This window comes from Varanus komodoensis, unplaced genomic scaffold, assembly GCF_004798865.1.
Source record: "Varanus komodoensis strain SLA01 unplaced genomic scaffold, ASM479886v1 scaffold5, whole genome shotgun sequence".
Lineage (NCBI taxonomy): Eukaryota > Metazoa > Chordata > Lepidosauria > Squamata > Varanidae > Varanus > Varanus komodoensis.
The window spans coordinates 4,655,859-4,677,478 of NW_025336087.1; the positions used below are offsets into that span (position 1 = coordinate 4,655,859).

The window sequence follows — 21,620 nt, forward strand, 5'->3', positions numbered from 1 at the left end:
CACTGGTGACACAGCAGTAATGCAACAATTTCTTCTGAAAAAGATTCTCCTGCTAGAAAAATGCCTGGAATATGCACAGCTAGTTGGTAGAGCTGTGAAGGGGAAGTGGGGAGAAGACAGGGGTGGGGGAAACAAAGCCAGGGAAAGATAATTGTCAGGTGTTCTTACCATGAAACCAACTTGTGGTATTAAGACTGTGGTTTGTGGAGTCAGCCTAGCGAGAAAAACAATAAAAAAGCCACCGCAGTAATATTTTTAATGGGAGCAACCAAAGGCACAAACTGGTGAGTTCTGAATAGCCCTACTTCAGGCTGGGTCTTAAATAAAAAATCCAAAACTGAAATCCTTTCTGTACCCACAAAAACCACTCAGTGACATGTAATGGGCAGCAGCCAACAGCCCTGACATCAACTCTTAGGTTGGAATACTCCTGCCAGGGCCTACCAGGCTGAAATTTCTCTCTGATAAAATGGTTTTATTTCTAAGTAAATGTACAGCAGAGGCAAATCCCATTTTATTTCTCTGGTCATGGTGGTGCTATGATTTTGGTGAATGTATTTCTGCATCCATCCATAATTGTCTGGGCTGTTGTATTGCCAGTGCTTTTTTTGTCATAGAATGCACCGGAATGGAGTTCCAGCACCTTTTTTCAACAGATTTTCCAAGTTTTAAAAGTAACTTTTGAAAATTTGATGTTTGGTCCATGTGGATTTGAATCGTCCTGTCGAGCGTAGCAGGTCTGCAGCAAAAACGTTAAAACGGTGCACGCGGGCTGCCTGTGTGTCGAATCCAATGCATGCATACTTCATCCGCGCTGGTTGTGATGGTGCTGCTCAGCTTGTGATTGGTTGTGTGGCCGTATGCTGAGTGCTTACTGCAGGTGGCAACCGTTATGTTTTGTTACACAACTGAAGTGTGGGGTGGGTGTACAGTGATTGACTACGTGCGAAAGGTAAATAATGAGTTCCGGCACCTTTTTTCTTACAAAAAAATCACTGTGTACTGCCATCAATCATGTTCGTTAGACTAAATGCAGGATATAAATAAAATGCAAATAAATAAAATATGAGTTGGCTCCAGGCTTGGGTCAGACTGATAGTGTTTTTCTCCTCTATTTCTATTGCTCGCCAGCAAGCATAAGGAGAGATATGATTATATTTCGTTTCACTTTCCTTAGAGAATTGCCTTATTTCTTCTCTTGAACTCTGCAATTTAGAAGTGTTTGTGTAAGATTTGCAAACCAGTATGGAAGAAAAGACACTCACTTCCTTTCCTAGTGGAGTATTTATCTTTTGTTCTCTCCCCCTCACCATAACTTGGGTGGAGATGCGTTTTAGTTTTGCTGATACTCTACACAATGCCCATCTTTGACTCAGAGATAGATTTTTAAAGATTCCTCACTGTTTGGCACCTTGATGATTTAGTAGAGAAGCTGCAGAAAATGAATCAGTGCAAATCCTAACAAGAATATGCCAACAAATATGGAAAACAAAACAATGACACACAGACTGGAAATGTTAAATATTTATTCCAGTCCCCAAGAAAGGAGATGCAAAAGAACGGAGCAGCGAAAGAACCAATGCATTAATCTCCCATGCAAGCAAAGTGATGCTCAAAGTATTGCAACAAAGAATACTACCCTATATGGAGTGAGAAATGCCTGACATTCATGCTGGATTCCAAAGAGGTGGAAACATTAGAGATGACATTGCAAATAGGCACTGGCTACTGGAGCACACCAAAGAATTTCAGAAAAGTTTATAGACTACAGCAAAGCCTTTGACTTAGTGATTCACAAGAAGCTATGGATGGTCCTGAAAGAAATGGGGATACCTCAGCACTTGATTGTCCTGATGTGAAACGTGTATCATGGAGAAGAAGCTACTGTTAGGCCAGAATATGAAGAAACAGAATGGTTTCTCATAGGCAAAGATGTCACACAACGGTGTATTTCAATCTATACAGTGGTGCCTCATTCTTTGAATTTAATTCATATCAGGAGGCCATTTGAACTCTGCATTGTTTGAAGTCCAAAGCAATGTTCCCCATTAGAAATAATGGAAAGTGAATTAATTTGTTCCCAGACCCTGAACAATACCCATCTCAATAAACTTAAACAGCAAATGTGCATTTAATTAAAACCTGAAAACAATTAATAAATATGTATACTACTGTATAATAAAATGACAATTACATTTACTGTCCATTTTTCTGAAGGGAGGCTGCAGCCAAAAAATCTGAAGAAGACTGGGCCTTGGAAGGGCCTCAATGAAAGAACTAGAAAATTACAAGGGCAAAATCATCCACACTATTGTATTCCTGATCACTGTGTATGGGTATGAAGACTGGACAGTGAAGTACACTGACAGGAATAAAATGAATGCATGAAACATGGTGCTGGAGGCAAGCTTTGCAACTAAATACCAAGAATGGACAGAAGGATAACCAAGTAGGTCCTAGAACAAATTAATCCAAAACTTTTTCTCAAAGTAAAAATGACAAAACTGAAGCTGTCTTACTTTAGGCTCATAATGAGAAGACCTACCAGAAAAGGCGAGACTGATCAATTCTGTAAAGGAAACTAAAGCCCTGAGTTTAAGAGAAGAGCTGTTAAGAACAGACATTTTGGAGGGCATTCATTCATACATTCATTGTAAGTCAGACAATCTGTTAAACTCCAACTCTCAAGCAGCAGAATACTTAGCAATAGTAGAAATTGTAGTCCAAAATCTGGAGGTCACCACAATACTGTACTGTAGCTTAGTAGGAAAAGTAACATCCTCAAATATGTGTAAGGTTTCATAGAACCTTTTATAATTAACTACAAAGCACCTAACTGCACCCCTTACCCAAAACAGCTATTTCCTGTCTCCTGCCCATAATTTAATGTAATAGCCTTTACCTGAACATGTATCAGACAAAAGAAATCAGAGGAATTACTCTGGGAGTCAGTGTAGAAAGTCGTCTCCAGCTCAGTGCCTTTCAGATTCTTTGGGTTTCAACTCCTGTAAGCCCCAACCAGCATGCCCAGTACTGTGAGTTGCAGTTCCCAACATTTGGGAGCCAGTGTGGCGTAGTGCGACTGCAGCTCAGGTGACCTGAATTCTAGACCCCGCTCCGCCATGGAAGCAACTGGGGGACTTTGGGCCGGCCAGACTCTCAGCCCAACCCACCTCACGGGATTGTTGTTGTGTTGATAAGGCTGAGAGCAGGAGAATGCAAACTACTTTGAGTTCTTCATTAAGAAAAATGATATAATTGGATCTAAATCAAATAAATCACAAGGTTAGAGAAAGCGTTCCAGAACACAGGATTTCCTTCCAACGAACTTAAGCAGAATCGAGCGCCTCAACAACGCAGTTCGTTACTCGCATATTACGACAACAATGAAGAATCGTGAATTTGCATTTATTTAAAGGAAGAACTTTAGTTCGAAGCCTTCATTGGTAAATAAGTCACCCCTCCCAAAAAGAAGAAACGAAAGTGAAACAAACGAAGCAGGTTTGTAATCTTAACTAAAGCCCAACTAAAATCAACATGAGCTGCTTCCGAAAAAGAAAACTGTCTCTAGGATTGGCTTGATTGTATTCCTGGGCGTGGCTTTTAGCAAAAATGCAAACGATCTGTTCCCCACCCAATAAGTTTTTGTTCCAGCCGCTATAAGCCCAACCCGAGAGCAAAGTCCGTGACGGCGGCGACGACCAGACAGACGCAAGTCCCGCAGAAGGCAGGTTTTCGTCCCAGCGGGCTACGCGAAATCGTCTACGCTATTCTCCTAACCCTCTTCCCTCGCTTGGGAGGGCTAGCGAGGGTTGCGATTGGTGGGAAGTCAAGGCGGCACGTGACCGCGGGCGGGAGGCCGGGCTGGAAGGGGGAGCTGGAGGGGGAGCGGGCTGGGGTGGGCAGGGCGGCAGTCGCAGCTGCACGTGCTTCGGCGTCGCTGCTGACGAGGAGCTTCTGTCGGCGTCTTCAGAAGTGTGAGGCGTTGAGGGTCGGCGAAGAGTTGGGGTTTCGGGGGTCTCCACTTTTTCCTGTTGGTGCGCGTAGTTCGGCAGCGTAGTTGCACTTTGGCGGGAACGGGTCGCGGCAGCGTCCCTGGCTTCGCCTCCGCCAGGTGGGAAGCTGAGGTGGGAGCGAGACGGCGGAGGGGGAGCGGGTGGAGTAAACAAGAAATGAGGGGGGTGAGGAAGGTCGCTTGGGAGGGGAAAGAGGTCAGTGGGTTGGTTTGACGGGGGTGCGGAGTCGGGGGTTCAAGGGCGGCCGCCATCCAGACCTTCCACAAGGCCGCTCTCCCGCCTCTCCCTTTGTGTAACGGGCGCCGCCGCCGCTGCCCTTTTTTCTCCCCTCAGCAGGACCACTTCGGAGTGCGTGCAGCTGCGGACCGCTCCCATGGCTGATGAGGATTGGGACACGGAGATCAGCGATCAAGGAAGCGGTGACACCGACAGCGGCTTGTCCGCCGTCCAGAAACTGGTGGGTGTCTACAAAGGTCACAGGTGGGGATGCTATAGGTTTCCTACCATCTTGAATAGTTCTCTTCTATCTAGGGTCTGGAACCTTAGTGCCTGCTTGTGAAAAATGCCGCTCTGTGTAAAAGCAAATAATGGGAGGGAGTTTAATGTGTTAATTGAATTTGAGGATTTTAAGATATTCTTACTTAGTTAGGAAGTGGATATATTTATATATTCAAATATAAATTGAATATATTTAATCTATCTTGAAAATATTTGTACTGATTAAATCAGCGTACCTGACTGAGAATTGAAATAGTTTTTGTGCTGGTAATTTAAACTGGTTCTCAATATTGTCGTGTGTGGCAAAGGCCAAATTGGAAACAGCAATGCTAAAGTCCTGTGCTTATGCTGCCATCCTATGAATCATATTGAAGAGGAGTCCCATTGAACACAATGGGACTTACTTCCAAGAAGGAAGAAGGGTGGAAGGCCTGGTCTTCACATGCAGACAACTGAGGTTATAAATGCCATCTTTTCATGATCCATTATATTTAAAAAATAGAGTGATGCTTCTATGAGTAATCCACAGCATGTGTAGATGTTTTTGACTTGGTTTTCTCCTTGTTATGTTGGTGGGCTATTCCAGACAGTTTAACATAAGGAAAATTTTTAAAAGGGCTGCCCACGCACCTGCAGTTTAAAGCCATTCAACTCAGTTTACTGCACCCTTCACACCTTGTGCTGTGTGGGTGAATAAGGCCAACTGTTTATGCAGTTACTACTGCGGGCTGATGTCTGAATGCTGCTTTAGGCTACATGCAGTACTCTGCAAAGTTTGAGGGAAAGAACCTCAGTTATTTTACTTGAACTTGGTTGCAAGAAACTAATTTTGGTAGGTCATTCTGTGTCTAATTTAGACTGCTACTGGCCCCACTACTGTATCAATTACTGAGAATGGATAGAGTGTTAATGGAACACAAGGAATGATCTATGATTGAATTGATCCAGTGCTACACCATTCATACTCTCTGGGTCATGATGTATTAAAAGCTGTTTGTTTGTTTTTTGTGCATGTAGAGCACAATACCCTCTTGAGTTTTTTTAAAAAAACTGAGACAGTAGTTGCAATGTAGACTGACACTTTGCTCAATATTATAGGGCAGCTTTCCTGCAGGAACTATCGAAACCTCATGCAATTTCAGCCAGAATATAAAGCCAGCAGGTATGTGTGAAGTAATTCTATAAACATATCTACTTAGGAAAATTATCTGCAAACATGATAGTCAAATATTTTCCCAACTATACATAAACCCTGCTAAGTTGGGTTATCTTAATTTTTTGCTACTACAAATTTTGTGTAATATACTACCCAGTAGCTGAAGTTCTCTGGGCAGTTTACAACAATGCATAAAAAACCAGTATAAAATACAACTAGTATTTAAAAGATTAAATTCCAATACAAAATTTTAAACCAAATTTAAAGTTATATAAAACTTAAGGTTTAATTTAGATAAACTATTACAAATTTTTTTTTTACCACACTGGGGCTTCTGTGCCCCCCCCCCCCCCCGGTATAACAGTAGACTAATTAAATGCCCTCTGATAGAGGATAGCCTTTAATCTGGCACCAAAAATATATTAAAGTTGGCATCAGGTATGTCCCAGGTGAGGTTCTTAGTCCATAAGTGGGCTGCCATGGCTGGAAAAACCCTTCTAGTTATCACCAACCAAGTCTCTCTGGAGGTGGCAATCAGAGGCAGTCCCCAGTTCTTGTTCTTAGTATCTACGTACTTTGTAGTTGAGAGAGGTGTTCCATTGAATATTGTGGTTCCAAGCCAGGTAGGCCTTTAAGGTTAAAAGTAGCACCTTGAATTGGGCATGAAAGCATATAGGTAGCCAATGCAAACAGGCCAGGATAGATGTTACATGTTCTAGTTGTCTGGTCACTGTTATCATTCTGGCTGCTGCATTTTGCACAAGCTGCAGTTTCTGAAAACCTTTGCAAGGGCAACCCCATGTGGGTCATATTGCAGTAATCTAGTACAGAGATTATCAGAGTGTAGATTACAGAATCAAGCCTATTCCTATCCAGATAGGACATAGCTGAGCTTCCAGCCAAAGCTTGTGGAAGGCTCTCTGAGGCACTGCGAACATCTGGGCCTCAAGTAAGATGACTCAAAGAGCAGCCCCAAGCTACAAGCCTACTCCTTCAAATGAAGTGTAATCCCCTCAAGGAGAGGCTGAGTTCTTTCTGTCTGGTCAGAAGAACCGCCTACAAAGAGCATCTCAGTCTTGTTTGGATTTTTTCTCAGTTTGTTAACCCTCATCCAGTCCATTGTTGTAGCCAAACACCAGCTGGCACATTCACAGCTTCACACCTGCATAGGTTGTCTCTTTTGGTTGAATTTGGTCATTGAGGGAATGAAGTGAAGTTTATCTGATGGTTTGAAAGTTCTACAGGTATTTGATCAAAAGGGATAAAGTTGGGATTAAAGAAATTATTGCTCTTATACATTTTGATATGTGTGTAACTTTGTGAATGAAAAAATAGTGCTAAAGCAAATATTTTATTTCTTAGGTTTTAGATGATGATACAGTGTTCTGTACTATTTTGGGTGAAAAGGCAGAGTATAAAATATCTTTGAGCACAATACATTGTGAATGCTAGTAAGCTTCAGAACTCCCACCCAGCATAGCAGTAGTGATTTGGACTGAGAGCAAAGCTGGCTCCAGTGCTTCTAGGATACTTTGGCAAACCCAATCTTTGCTCCACCCTGCCTTCCAGACCCCCCCCCCCCCCACCCCTTTTCCAAAGTCAGTCATGACCTTAGATAAGTAACCGGAATAGTTCCTTCCATTATAAAGCAAGAAGGGGAGAGGGGAATTTAAATGGAAGGAAGTATTCCATTCGCAAGAAGCAGTGAAGGGAATTCTTTTCTGTCCTCAGATCTTGGAATCAGGAAGGTCTTATGGTTTTCTAGATGCCATGGGTGCCATATTAGAAGCATTTCTTTGTGAGAGAGAGAGTGGGCAGCCAGAGACAAGACAAGAGCAACAGAGACACCAGGACAACAGAACTTCAGGAAAGAGTCAAAAAGTAGGGTTTAATGGAAAGGAAAAGTCACACTGGGAGAGCCAGTGTGCTGTAGTGGTTAAGAGCATGGGACTGGGACTCAGATGATCTGGGTTCTAGTCCCCACTCAGCCATGGAGCCAACTGGGTGACTTTGGGCCAGTCACAGACTCTCAGCCCAACCTACCTCACAGGGTTGTCGCTGTGGGGATAAGTTGAAGGAGGAGATGTGAGCTGCCTTGAGCCCTTTGTAGGAAAAAGGCAGGATATAAATCGAAAAATAAATAAAATAGTCATGGTAGAGGTTGAAGTCAGAAACCAGAAGAATGCATGAGGGCAGAACAAGGACATGGTCAGGAACAAGGCAAGGGTCAAGAACCAGGAGGACAAACAGAAATGTAGGTCATGGACAGAATGATAGCGAGGAAGACACAGCATAGTAGGATGCACATGATAACAGCAACCAGGTGCAGGCAAGATGCAGAAGCTGAACCACAGCTCATAGGAAGCCATGCATTACTGAGGCTCCTGTATTTATCAGGCAAGAGGCAGGCACAACAGCAAACAGGCAAGTCTGAGTTGTTGAGGCAACATGGCAAAGCAGGAGACACAGCAGGGAGCTGGAGCAGTGCAGAGACAGCAGCAAATAGGAGGCTCTGTGCTGCAGAGGCAATGGAGCAGGAAGACCTGTGTGCCACAGCCAGTTCTGGAAGGAAGAGCTTGCTCTTACATAGTTCTTCCCTCAGGACTCCTAGCTGGCATTCATCAGTAGAATGAGAGGTTCAGCAGGGCTTGGGACTGACCCTGTGCATACAGTGACAGTTCTAGTTCTGGCCACCAGAGCAGCCCAGATCCTGACCGATTGATGCAAAAATACCATACCACTTAATTTGAATTAGTTAGAAAGAACCATATTGGCTTAACCTTGGAGAGGGATCATTTTATTGGGCAAGAAAAATCATCTGGTTAAAGCTATCCTGAGGCCTCTCCAACTTTCTTACCTGCTTCTGAAACACCTTGGCTGCAGTGGGGCGGGGGCAAAATTGGTTTTCTAAAGGAATATTCAGGAAGGGAAGATGAGGCAAAAGGTGTTTCTGCCTTCCATTGGATATTGCAAGCCTTTGAGTTTGGGACCTTAGGATCATTCAGGCTGCAACTCATGTCTGAGCCCTGAACTTGAATGTTCACATAATACATAACTTGAATGTTCACATAATTATAATACATAATAATAATAATATTGAACCCCAAGAGTATTAATGGTATATGTTGAATACATATTGTATGGTTTCTTTGCTTTAGGTTACTTTCTGCAGAACTATGATTCTAGATGCTGTTAATATCTTTTGCAATATTCAGTAATCTGAAGTTGTATATTATATCACTGTCGGCATGTGACTTTATCATATTTTCCTGTTCATAAATGTTGGCTTGCAACAGATCTGTTAACATTAGGCCATACTTATGGATAGCATTCTTTTGGTTTCAGAGCACCCAGTCTGATGCTAAATAAATAACTTCTCTTTAAGAAAGTGAAAACATCTTGGGGTCATAGATTTGCCCTGGATATATTGGTGTATAGGTAGCATAAAGTGTTAGTCTTGAAATATTTTTGTCTCATGTTATATTCTAATCACTTGTATACGTGGGGTTTTTTTTATTTTTGTTTTGGGTGGGCAAAGTGCTCAGCTTAACAGAACTTAAACATGGTATATTCCTTGACTATGTGCATTGTGAATTTGGGAAACAGTTGAAGACTAGACATCAATTAATGAAATGAAAAACTGAAAGTTCTGAATACTTCAAAATTTGCATCTTTCTAGAGCATTTAAATAGACTGTGTGAGAGAGGTGAGCCAAATGGAGTGTGATCATTCCATATAGTAGGTACTAACTAATTCCATAGGCATTGTTGTAGGCTTAAAACTCAAGAAGATTATCCCTACCTCCATAGCTCAGTTGTCTCAAAGTGCAGTAGCTATGGTATGTCAGTCCAGCAGTTATGGCAAACAGTGGCTTACCAATTCAGGGATCTTGCCAGGCTGCAAATAGAAGAAAGAATAGAAGTCAATTATTATTTCAGAGTAGAGGGCAGACAAGAGCTCATGGTGAGTACCAATGCTAGATCACAGTTTAGCATTGCATTTCAATAAGTAAGTATAACAATGGGCTGACCACAATTTGGTGTGCTGCCTGAATTGAGTTGGTTTCAGTATTTTAGGTGGTTGACTCATTACCTCTTTGAACATTTTAATTTATTCATCTGAGTAAACTAATTAGAAATAAACTTTGATTTGTAAAGAGGCTTCTTATAGGTCAGGTCTTGGTGGAAAGCCAAATGGCGAAGACAAACCAACAGGTGGATTTGAAAGTGGAAGGACTTTTGAAAACAGAGGTAAACTCAAACTTTACTACTTGTATTAACTAAAATACAAAAATGTTACTGGCAGCCCTTGAAACTAGGATGCCAATTAAGTACTAACTTTTTAATGTTGAACCAACTTAGCCAAATTATTCAGTTGTTTCAGTAACTTAGAAAATACTGTACTGTGTATACAATATTTTATGAAAATATTTCATAGATGTGAAATCAGTTTCTGAAAGAGCAGAGATTGGGGATATGGTAAATTTGGTAAAATTTGGCACTGCCTTATAATGCATTGCTTTGGAGAAAGCAGTAGATTGAAATGAACAATATAGAAAAGAAGCTGTTAGTGAAACATTTAGAAGCACATTTTACATGGGAAATGCTAGTATAATGTAGCATGTCCCCTGTTAAGTATGTTTTGACAGGAGTCTTGTGAACTCAAGAAGGAGAAGGATAGCTAGTTGAGGGAGTAGAACTTCTTTTTCTCAGGGCTACTTAAGGTGTTTATATTTTGAAGACTGAATATAATTGTAGAACACTTGTTTAATACATTCTTAATTTCTATATCTAACCAGGAAATAGGTTCGAAGGAAGAAAATGTTCAGGTTTTGTGAGAGGTAAGGTTATAGATTCCTGCCAGGAAACATTAACAATCTAACTCTGCACACATCTATGGTATAAAAACTAGTTTCTAAACTATGAGGTTTAGTTTATTAACAGATTTTTTTTCAGAATTAATAAAGAATGGTTGTGTGTGGCAGTCACTGCTATATCATGTAGAATGATTGTGTGGGACATTCTACATGTTAGAGCAGGACATTATAAACTTAGTCTGTTATACCAGTATATTCCCATTGATGGTATTCGTGATAATTTTTTTTAGTAGCTATTCAAAGTATTCAAAACTAATTCTTGGTAACTCTTGGTGCCTGTTGCTATTCCCTATATTCCATAATTGTCCACACAATCATTTTTTTCATTGTTGGCATGCTTCCTTCTAACTCTTAATCTCTGCAAATTCTTCTAATTAGGCTATATGTTGGCCACTTTATTTTATATGCATAATGAGTGCATCCCTGATTTGCATAACTGGATATGGATAGGTTTCCTCATCTCTAATTTCTTATGAGCTAGCCTGGCATGAAGTCAGGCTTCTGGGTGACTAATTCACTTAATTTCATGTTGAAATGTGAAAATGATGGCCTCTTGTTTTGTGTGTGCACATGAGTGAACTATTTCTGCAAACAAAGCATGAGCAGGTGGCATGAATGATGTTTGACTCCCGTTTTGAACAAAGGCTGAATAATATGGATATTGGCTTCTGTTTCTCTTGCCCACACTGATGGACTTGAAAATTCAGAACTTTGCAAATGAATGTGCACATCTTGGTGGAAAATGCAGTGTTGCCATTCTAAGGTGGACAGCTTGATCATTGAATGGGATTAATGCACTGATCTGTAAAAAGCAACAAGTTCCAAATATTTATTATACATTAGAGCTGGAAATGACATACTTCATTACAGTTAACATCTCTTGCTTGTTTGGCTGAACTGAAAATAAAATGTAAATTGTTATTTACGAGTTTCCATAGAATGGAGACCTGTTTAATTTCATATTAATTTCTTTGTCATGGAAGAAGTTGTTGATAATGAAGACAGGCAGGTGGAGGGGTTCTGAGAAGGAGAGTTAAGGCTATAAAGATTTTATTTTCTGTATTTGCTTTTTTTCTTCTTTGTGACTTTGCAACTTAGATTCCTACTTTCAAAATAAGAGATGGCATATATAGAAAATAAATTCAAGTTTCCATTTGCACCACCTGGTTAGTGGTCAGTGGGAATTAATGCAAACAGGATTGCAAGTTGTTATATACCTGGTAGTATGAAACCATCTATGTTGGGGTTTTGGCTTAGTAGTCTTCAAACTTACTATACCTGGGATAAGCATAAACTGGAATGATTGTGTTGCAGGACCTGCACTGGGATATTTTCTTGCATCATTTTCTTGACTTTTTTTCTCTGAAGAGCACAAAATTGTCTTAGGGTTTGCAATAGCTCTCTGAATTGTGTTAAGATGAATGGCAGTATTTTGCCCAGAGATAGTCTGGAGAACTTCATCGTAGGGATTTGAAACAAGATTTCTCTGTTCCCAAGTCAGTATTTTCATCAAAGAATGGCTCATCGCATAGATCTTGGTGTGTTTACCAGAGTTTAGAGCTGCACATTAACTTTTTTCTCATTGTCTTGAATTTGACTTCATATGTTCATTCTTGTCTCCACTGTGTAGTTGTCTCTGGAGACAGTGTCTAGAATTAATGGTTTAATGTCAATTCTGATAGTATACCAAACCTGGTATAATGTTTGGATTAACTTAGTATGTTGTCTGTTGCTTTCAAAGTTGTTGATAAAATACTGTTTTGCATTTTAGGTTTTCAAGGAATGAGTGATAGTGGTGGTCCTCGTTGGGGTGGAAGAGGATCAGTCAGAGGTAGAGGAGGATTTGGAGCATTTACAAGTAAGCTCTGATACTTTCAGTTTTCTTAGTATTGAAGCAATTAGTTTTTATTCTAGCCTGAAGAATCTAGAAATGAAAACATGTTGAATGGATATTGTCCTTGAGAAATCTTTGACAGGATAAACAAATGCTTTCCAGGGTCTTGAAAAATGCATGCTTTCCAAGGTCTTGAAAAAAATCACTAGTAATAGTTTGTGTAAGCTGGAATATGCCATTTTAGAAAAATCTTGAAGAGCCAGCATGGTGTAGCGGGACTGGGACTCAGGCTTCTAGTCTCCACTCAGCCATGGAGCCCACTGGGTGTTTGGGCCAGTCATAGATTCGCAGCCTAGCCTTGGGTTTCTTGGAAGGAAAAATAAATAAACAAATGTTCTTCAACTCTATGAAAAGCCTTACAAAGTGTTAAAAAACTTTGTTATGGGTTTCATTATAACAGATGATGAAAATGAGACACACAATGGAAGATACAATTCTGGAGGCTTTGGTTTTAAAAGAGGAGGATTTAGTGCTGCGGGTAAGAAACCAAGTGAAATTGGCTTACAGTCATCCTACAGAACAGATCTATGGTCCTGGGAAGACATCCCAAGGAGTAGAGTATGTTGGAGTCCCCTTTCTTGAAGCAGTTTCAGTCTCTTCCTTGTGGATGTGGAACTGCTATGTCTGCTTCTTGAGGTCATACGGAAAAAAATAATACAGGCTAGAAATTTTCTGCTGGATAAATAGTGATAATTTCACTATGCATTCTTAACCACATTACTATAGAAGTATGCATTTGATTTTAGGTGACTTTGGAAATAGAGGAAGAGGATCTGGAGGCAGAGGTAAAAGGATCCTAGTTCTTATTTCTGGGATATTTTGGGTCATCAGAATTCCTCCAAAACTTGCTCATAACATTTTTATAAAGGTGTAGATGATCTACCATTGTGCGCAATAATCTTATCCCAGCTGGACTCCATCCCCGGGCTCACTTTGAACTATTAACCGAAAATTTTCAGCTGCAAGGATATTTCATACCTGCCTAACCCATTTTGGCTCTTGTTAGAGCTCCAGTTACAGAGTTTCACTAACTTTTAACAGGGGGCTACAGAGGAAGCAATGAAGAAATAATTGGTGTTTCTGAAAGAAGTAAGTATATTTAAACATAAGCAACTTCAAAAACATCTAGGTATTTTCTTCCTTCCTCTACTAATCGTTTTTTTCTTAACAAAAAATACTCATTTCACTTAAAGGTACATGGAAATCAAATGGTGACACAGGAGGGGGTGATTGTACAGGTATGTTAAACAAATGGCTGGTGTTGGGGGTGTAAAGTCAATTACACTTTGTGTGTGTAGTGTGGTTAAGAGTGCAGGACAGGGACTTAGGTGATCTGGGTTCTAGTCCCCACTCAGCCATGGAGCTAATTGGATGACTTAGGGCCGGTCACAGAATCGTAGCCCAACCTGCCTTACAGGGCTGTTGTGGGGATAAAATTGAGAGCCAGAGGAGGAGAATGAAGTAAGCTGCCTTGAATTCTTTGGAAGGAAAAAAAAAGGTGGGATGTAAATCTAATAACTTTTATTGCATAACATGTTTACAACATATACATGTAAACATTTGCATCCCATTCTCATTCTTTTTATATTAAGCTATTTTTATGAAAACTGTTATCGAGATTTCTTTTGCATTGAAAACATGCCTTGAAAGCACAGGAAGCCAATCAGAAGGTGGTGAGAAATTTGGGTGACAATGTGCTCAGACAGCTAGATAAAATACTGTTCATTTTGGGTCGCTTTGGGCCATTAACTCACTCTCAGTCCAGCCTACCTCACAGGACTGCTGATATGAGGATAAAATGGAGCTATGGAAGCCACCGTGGGCTTCTTACAGGAGGGGGAAAAGGGTGAGATAAATGCAAGGTAGTAATTTTCTAATGCTTTTCCTGGAGTTTTGTCGCTGTTGAAAATACTGTATTAAAGCAACCTCCAAGCCTGGTAACTGGTTTAATCTCAGCCATTTAATATTTCTTTCTGAAAAGTGTAAAATAAACTCGATTATATAATTCACAAGTTAAAAGTTATTCTTGTTTTCATGCAGTTTCATAATCTTCCTTAACATAATAATTGCCAAGGTAGGAAGGTGCCTTTTGTTCACACATGAAGTTCCTTTATTTTTTCCTTCATGTGATCCAGAAAGCAGCCCAGGAAGGCTTCAGTTGGTTGGAGTTTCCCATTTCATCTAAATTGGAGAATTACGGCCATCAGTTCTGAAACAAGCTGGAGTATTTAAAAAAATCATGTTTTAATATCTAGGGCTATCAACCATGAGCTTCAGGTTCAGATGAAATGACAAACCATAACTGGCTAAACATAACTGGTTTGTTTGCCAGATCACACAAAGGAGCGAACAGCTTGTTTGCCCAAAGTCACCCAGTGAGCTTCACAGTTGAGTGGGGAGTAAAATCTAGATTGCCTGAGTCTCGGTCCCACCCTCTTAACTGCTTTACCACATGGGAGCCTGATAGCTTGCTTATTTTAGGCAAACGTTCTGAAGGTTGTATCCAGTTTTAGTCTAAATTAAGTCTATTAATTTCACTGTGTCTGTTCCAAATAGGACTCACAATGGATTCAGTCCCAACTTTATTAAGCACTGTTAATATATTTCTGGTTATATACTTGTGTGTACCCTCCTTCTGTTATTTGGTGTTGGTGAAAACATAGGCACAGCTGATTATATTGTACCCCAGAAATTCTATTAGTAGACAGTGTGTTAAAAGTATATGAATATGGGAAAATTTTGTACAGTTAATTTGCTTCAAGGCCCTATATTTGCAGGTCCAAAGGTGACATATGTACCACCACCACCACCAAACAGTGAAGATGCCATATTCGCACATTACCAAACTGGTATAAACTTTGACAAATATGATAACATTCTTGTTGAAGTTTCGGGACTTGATCCTCCACCAGCAATAATGGTTAGTAAACATTGTATTAAGCATTTAACTAGAAACATGAAAAAATGAAGGAAAAGCAATACCAATGCTTAAATGTACTATATGTTCTTAGCTAGATATGGTTCCTTCCTTCAAGGTGAAGAAGATAGGACGTAGATAGTGGTCCTCAACTTCTTGGAACTGTAGGCACATTTAGGAATTGTGGGCAACACCATGAAATGCCTGCATTCCACCTTCCACTGTGGAACTGAAGGTGGTGGCATGTGATTCCCAGCTGGTCTCCCCTCCAAGCTCATGCCAGTCCCAGGCCTGTTTGGGCAACATCCACTGTGTTGAAGCTAATCAGTAGATTTCAGCCTTATTGTTTGCCTGTCACATCTGTGGATCTTAAGTTAAGGCTTGTTCAACAAAATATTGTGTCTGCTGGAAACCACAATGTCACTTTAATTAAACTAATTGCTGGCAGTGCAGTAAATTAGTGCTTCTTTTAAACATTTGCTTTAACAAAATGCAGTACTTGTTCCTTTTTGGGAGGAATTATTCCACAGTGCTGGAATAGTCATAACCATTCCACAGTTTTTCAAAATATTTACTTGCTTCATGGAGATCAATAAAAATACTTTGTGTAAATTGGCTTCTCTGCTCTCCTTTGGCAGCTGGGAGATTGGTATTACAGATTTTATAATGAAATGGGATTCCAGTGCTTTTGATATAGAAGGCTGATGTATAGATGTCATTGTCAAATGGATACCTAGTTGGATATTAGATCTGCTTTTGGTGACATCTTTGTGTAATTAGTAGAAAGTTGTATTATTTTCATATAAATTCATGTATGTATGCATTTAAAATGGCTGTCTGTGGGAACTGCTTTGGGGACCCTTAGCATAGATGACTTCCTTTTACATTTATTTTGCAGGTTCTCTGCATTAAAGCACACTGGAATATCTAAGATTGTTTTATATATTAAGTCCTTTATATTTCTTATACAGGGGAGAGACTGAACAGTTTTCCTAAAGTACTGAAATGCAGCCTTGAGATTTGATATTAGTCTCTATCTTAAAATACCAGTCTGTAACCATATTTTACAAGTAACTAGGATTCCTCAAATGCCTCTGTCATTCTTTCTTGAAGTTAAAGACATGCAGCCAAATTTTTGTAGTTAAGCAATCTAAAAGTATAAGTAATTCTTGAAACACTAATGTAGAGAAAACCCTTTGTTACAGAGCTTTTCTATTGAAGTTACATAAAAGGGTAATAAGCTCTGCCCTGGTGTTGGCTTCTCTTAATACCTGATACTGTTTTCTGTCAGGTCCCTTTTCAGTTACCTGGGGCTACTGCTTCTAGACCTAGTTTACTTATTACAGTGGGAACTCCTGAGGGATGGCAGGAATATAAGGAGTGCATGAGCCATTTCCATTTTCAATAAACAACCAAGAAACATTGTTTCTGTATTACATGGCTTCTGAAAATGGAAACTATGACTTGATTAGTGTTAAGCAAAAGCATAGATAACTAGGTTATAGAACTTAAGAGTCCACGTCTGTCTTGTCATTTACTTCAGTAAAGAACTACCATTCCTACTGGTTCCAGTAAATAAAGAGTTGGCACTTGTGATGCTATGCCACTTGAAGTTACATATGACAATTTTTGGGACATGCTTTTGAGATGCTTTATTGCCTAACAACATTTATAGTCCATTTCTTCAAATGGTTTAAGAAATTCCTTCATTTTTATGTCCTACCAGCTGCTGCAAACAAAAGTAGCATATCAAGAGGTAGTACATAGCATCCCTCTAGAGATAGATGTAATATTTCTAGAAAAAAAGGAAAAAATTAAATATTAGCTTTCTTATATTAGGAACATTAACACGGGGTAAATTGGTTTGGCATACAATTATGTTTGACATGTTAAAAACAGACCTTGTTCACATTATTACAAGTTGAATTGGTTTTTTATTTTAATTTGTCTTGAACTGTACACCTGTACAGTTTAAGACAGAACTTCATAGTCCTGGTTTTCTCTATATTTGTAATGAGCCTCTTCAATTTTGCCAGGTTATGAGCAGGCAAAAAACAACAGAAGCAGAGGGAAAAATCAATATTTATAAAACAAAGAAAAATATATCTTCTCCAATCCTCTACTCCATAGTGTCAAACAGATTTAGATACTGATTCAGATGCAGTGACTGCTGTGAAAACATTGGTTTTATAATCTTCAGGAAGTTACACAGCTGAACTCAGAAGTCATCCTCATCAAGTACAGTATTCTTTACACTTCTTCTGGGTACTTCCTAAATTATTCATGTTTCTCAAAGACCTTAATTTGCTTTTCAAAGGAGATAATCACCCCATTTTATTGAATTTTATGAGAAAGCTTCCATGATTTGTTTATTTTTTTATGCTTTTTGAAGACTGCAGCCACAATATGAATAGCTTTTATGTAGTGTCATTAAGAAGCAAATTTAACCTGTGATGTGCAACATCCTGATATGGTAGTATGTGGGTGCTTATCCATTATAATCTTCTATACTGCTTTCATATTGCATTGTCAGTCAGCGTAGCAAATAGTTCACTACTTCAGATTTTCATAGAAATTCACATAATTAACAATGAATACACCGTATGTCCTCTCCTGTTCTAGTGGTTTTCTAAAAACTGGTTGAGGCATTGGTTGAACCAAAACTGGTTGAACCACCCTAAAGTTTGGTTCCTTCTCCCATCAGTTTGACCATTCCCCTGCAAGTACTGCAAGGCATAGTACTTTGTTGATTTTCTCCTTGTGCAGATTGCATTATGCATTATATTCTGGCTGTTACACATTTTCCTTTATTCACTATAAGTTTCAAAAAAAGCATTAGTCTTTTCATTGTCTTGATCTTGCTTGATCAAGCATTATCTTGATCATTAGGTATCATCTGGTATCTTGTCTACAAATAAAGCTGCTGATTATTCTTAGAATGCAGTTGATTGCAGAACATTTTACTTGAAGATACTGATGGGCAAACTCTTTGTGATATTACTGGTGTTTTAGAAGGAACACAAAGAGAAGTTCTGGAATGAAAATACTGAGAAAGCTACTTGTACTTCTTCAGTATGGTCCTGCTGACTTAGATCCATGAAGGACTTCTTAATGTCTTCAGGATAAGTTGTGTCATCTTAGTAGCATTTGAAATGGCATATTTTAGTGTGTTCCCATCATTTTTTTAAAGAAGAATTTGTGTGTAGATGTGGCTTTATATGCTAGATGTTGGGACTAACCAATTTACTGAGGGAAAGTTCTGAAAAAAATAATTTAGTAGCTAACTTGCCAGTAAATACTTAGCTGTGGTATAGTGAAGCGTCAGAGTAGCAGGAATTACATTCTGATTTGCATACATTTTATCAAGATAAACCAAGTTAAAATATGGTTCGATTTTCTGAATTAGATAAGTATGGCCTTGCAAATATATTATGCACTCCTGTGTTAACAATACGAGTTACTCAGTAGTTTCACCCCATTCTTCAAAACCTAATGATGGGGACAGGAACAGATCCAGCAAGTATATCAACAAGGGGGTAGCCCATAGCCAAAGATTTCTTTTGTGACAGTGTGTAGTACTGCCTTCTGAGGCAGAAATGCATTGTGCCCTTGCATTTGTGAATTTTAGTCCCAACTGGATTGGTTTCTCTGCTGTAAGAATTTTATTGATTCAGTACTGTATATAGTCTTACATTAACTTCTGTTTACACAGACTTTAGAAAACATTTGGGGGAGCAAATACTTGAACACCTTGTCTGAAGCACTGTTGCCATCATTTTGAAAAGAAATATTCCATAACCTATTTCTTCCATTTGTCCTGTTCTTCAAGGAGATAACACATCTAGATCTTCCACAGGAAATCATGGTTTTCAGCTTCATCCTTGCTGTTGAACTGTTTTTGTTTAGAAAGAATTTGCCTACTATTAACTTTTAATTTTACAAAATAACAGTGCAATTTTGTTGTTGCCAAGGATAACAGATTTTTGTGCATTTTGTATTGATTCTCTTATGAGTGTTGTTTTATATACTGTTTTACCTGCTTTTCATGTATACTGTCTTGAGTAACCGGATTGATATGGAATTATCAAAATAAGTGCTTCTAAATTTTTTGAAATGCTAATAAGTGTGAGTTGCATGCTTGACTTCCTCAGTGTATTTTTGTGTGCAATATGTCTATTTTCTTAGGCTTTTGAAGAAGCTAACCTGTGTCAAACATTAATCAAGAACATTGCTAAAGCTGGATATTTCAAACTTACTCCAGTGCAGAAATACAGCATTCCTATTGTGCTGGCAGGGCGTGATTTAATGGCATGTGCCCAAACAGGATCTGGAAAAACAGTAAGTATAAAATGCCTGTATAGCAATGAAGTAGAGGTTTAATGGGGTTGCAGTAATCTTGTTTTGGGTTTAACATATAAAATAGTGACATGGTCCTGTATGTGAGCCTTTTATGGCACTGTTAACCCTAACCAGACTGAAACTGTTGAATGGTGCAGCAAATGGAAAATAGTTCATTTTGGTTAAACATTAGATTGCAATGGATGTTTTTTATACTTTTAAGTTGGTTTTAAATGAACATACATGAAACTTTATTAAATACTAATAAATTTGTCTTAAATATAAATTCAATTTTACATATATGTGGAGGCATGCTGGTTGAATAGTTTAAGGATACAAATCTCTTGTTGCTTGCCTAAATTCATCACTTTTAGTACCTTCTGAGATACATGAATGCTTTTTAATTTTGGTATGTGTTGTCCACCTTTAGTGATGATCACTAATGTGCCATGCTGGTTCAGGCAAGAATCTCCACAGTTGGTTCCTTTGAAAATAAATGATAGACTGAAGACATTTATTTCTTGAGTGTTTTCAATAACTTTCCAGGCTTTCTGTATGTTGAGAAAAAAACAAGCAATTTCTATGTTTCGGGGCCAAATAATTTCATAGTTGTAAAATATTTGCCCTTTAGGCAGCATTTCTTCTACCAATTTTGGCTCATATGATGCGAGATGGAGTTACTGCCAGTCAATTCAAAGAGCAGCAAGAACCAGAATGTATAATTGTAGCACCAACTAGAGAACTGGTAAACCAGATTTTCATGGAATCAAGAAAATTTGCATATGGGTGAGTTAAACAAAATCTCAAGTGTTTTTACCTTAAAAAAAAACAACAAAACAGGCAGCAGTGCTGTTATATACGATCTAATATTAATATTTTTGTAACTTGGAAGGCTGTCTCAGCTTAGTAGTGTGTGATTCTATTTATTCTTGTGAAGCCAGCTGCCAAATTCTGATTTGAATTTCTCTGGATAATCATGTTTGTCTCTCAGAAATGTATACAGGGGAAGAAATGCCTTAGTGCTAATTCTGTGTTTGACAGCTAGCATTGTTGCAATATGGATTCAATTATTAATCTAATTGCATTGGACTGTTGAAATAAATGCAAAAATCTAAAGCATCTGTCAGTACTATGTAGCTAGTTCAAGGAATGCAATTATTAAGCCATCATCAGAAGACTGGGAAAAGTTACTCCTTGTACAGATGATAAATGCTGAAAAGGGAGGCTTTAGAACATAGATTTCAGGGCTTTTGGCCTCTGAAGACAGGGTCTAAAATAGAACCATTTTAAATCAGGCTCAAAAATGTGTGATGGCTGATGAATACTTAATGAACTGCTGGACCTAATAGCTATACAGTTTTCATTTGACATATTATCGTGCTTGGTTGCTGCCAGTGGAAATACTGATTCTTCCAAAAAGTGGTTAACATACCTTGGTATAATAAGGTAGATGGTTGCTTTAATTACAGTGAAATTGGGGAGCTCTTATTTGATAGTTACATTAGCATTGAGTATCATAAGTGTGGAATTAGGGTGAATTAGACCCTAATCTATAGTGAATGAGAGAAAACAGATTTTGTATATCCAAAGTATAGAAACAGAGCAAGTCAGAAGGGGTCTCCTGGGCCATCTAGTCTGACCCCCGGCTCCAGCCAGCTCCGCTCACGACATGCCCACCATGTGCATGTCCAGCCTATCTTTGAACACCCTCACCAATGGGGCCTCAACGACCTCTTGTGGAAGCCCATTCCACACCCTCGGGGTCCTAACTATCAGGAAGTGCTTCCCGGCATCTAAATGGAACCTGCGTTCCCTGAGCTTTGCTCCGTTGGAGCGTGTCCTGCCTTCCTCTGCAGGGGAGAACAGGTCTCTACCCATCTCCATGTGACATCCCCTCACATACCTGTATGTTGGCAACATACAGG

At 39.2% G+C, this 21,620-nt stretch overlaps 2 protein-coding genes across 13 annotated transcripts in view; one reads left to right on the forward strand and one right to left on the reverse strand.

Annotated features, from left to right (window-relative positions):
• SLC38A9 (solute carrier family 38 member 9) overlaps window positions 1-2,962 on the reverse strand; it is a 70,325-nt gene extending 67,363 nt beyond the window's left edge. The window contains exon 1 of the mRNA XM_044446438.1: window positions 2,903-2,962. The gene's annotated coding sequence lies outside the window, so the exon portion shown is untranslated. The remainder of the gene's footprint in view (window positions 1-2,902) is intronic.
• A 641-nt stretch (window positions 2,963-3,603) lies between these two features.
• DDX4 (DEAD-box helicase 4) overlaps window positions 3,604-21,620 on the forward strand; it is a 27,506-nt gene continuing 9,489 nt past the window's right edge. Inside the window, exons 1-13 of one of the 12 annotated variants that reach the window (XM_044446172.1) lie at window positions 3,604-3,727; window positions 4,353-4,473; window positions 5,613-5,676; window positions 9,828-9,920; window positions 10,469-10,510; window positions 12,318-12,404; window positions 12,841-12,918; window positions 13,187-13,225; window positions 13,482-13,529; window positions 13,634-13,678; window positions 15,218-15,360; window positions 19,543-19,695; window positions 20,327-20,481. In XM_044446172.1, coding sequence (XP_044302107.1) covers window positions 4,390-4,473; window positions 5,613-5,676; window positions 9,828-9,920; window positions 10,469-10,510; window positions 12,318-12,404; window positions 12,841-12,918; window positions 13,187-13,225; window positions 13,482-13,529; window positions 13,634-13,678; window positions 15,218-15,360; window positions 19,543-19,695; window positions 20,327-20,481 — 1,031 coding nt within the window. In that variant the 5' untranslated portion in view covers window positions 3,604-3,727; window positions 4,353-4,389. The other 11 variants (XM_044446176.1, XM_044446171.1, XM_044446170.1 and 8 more) reach the window with 11 other exon arrangements.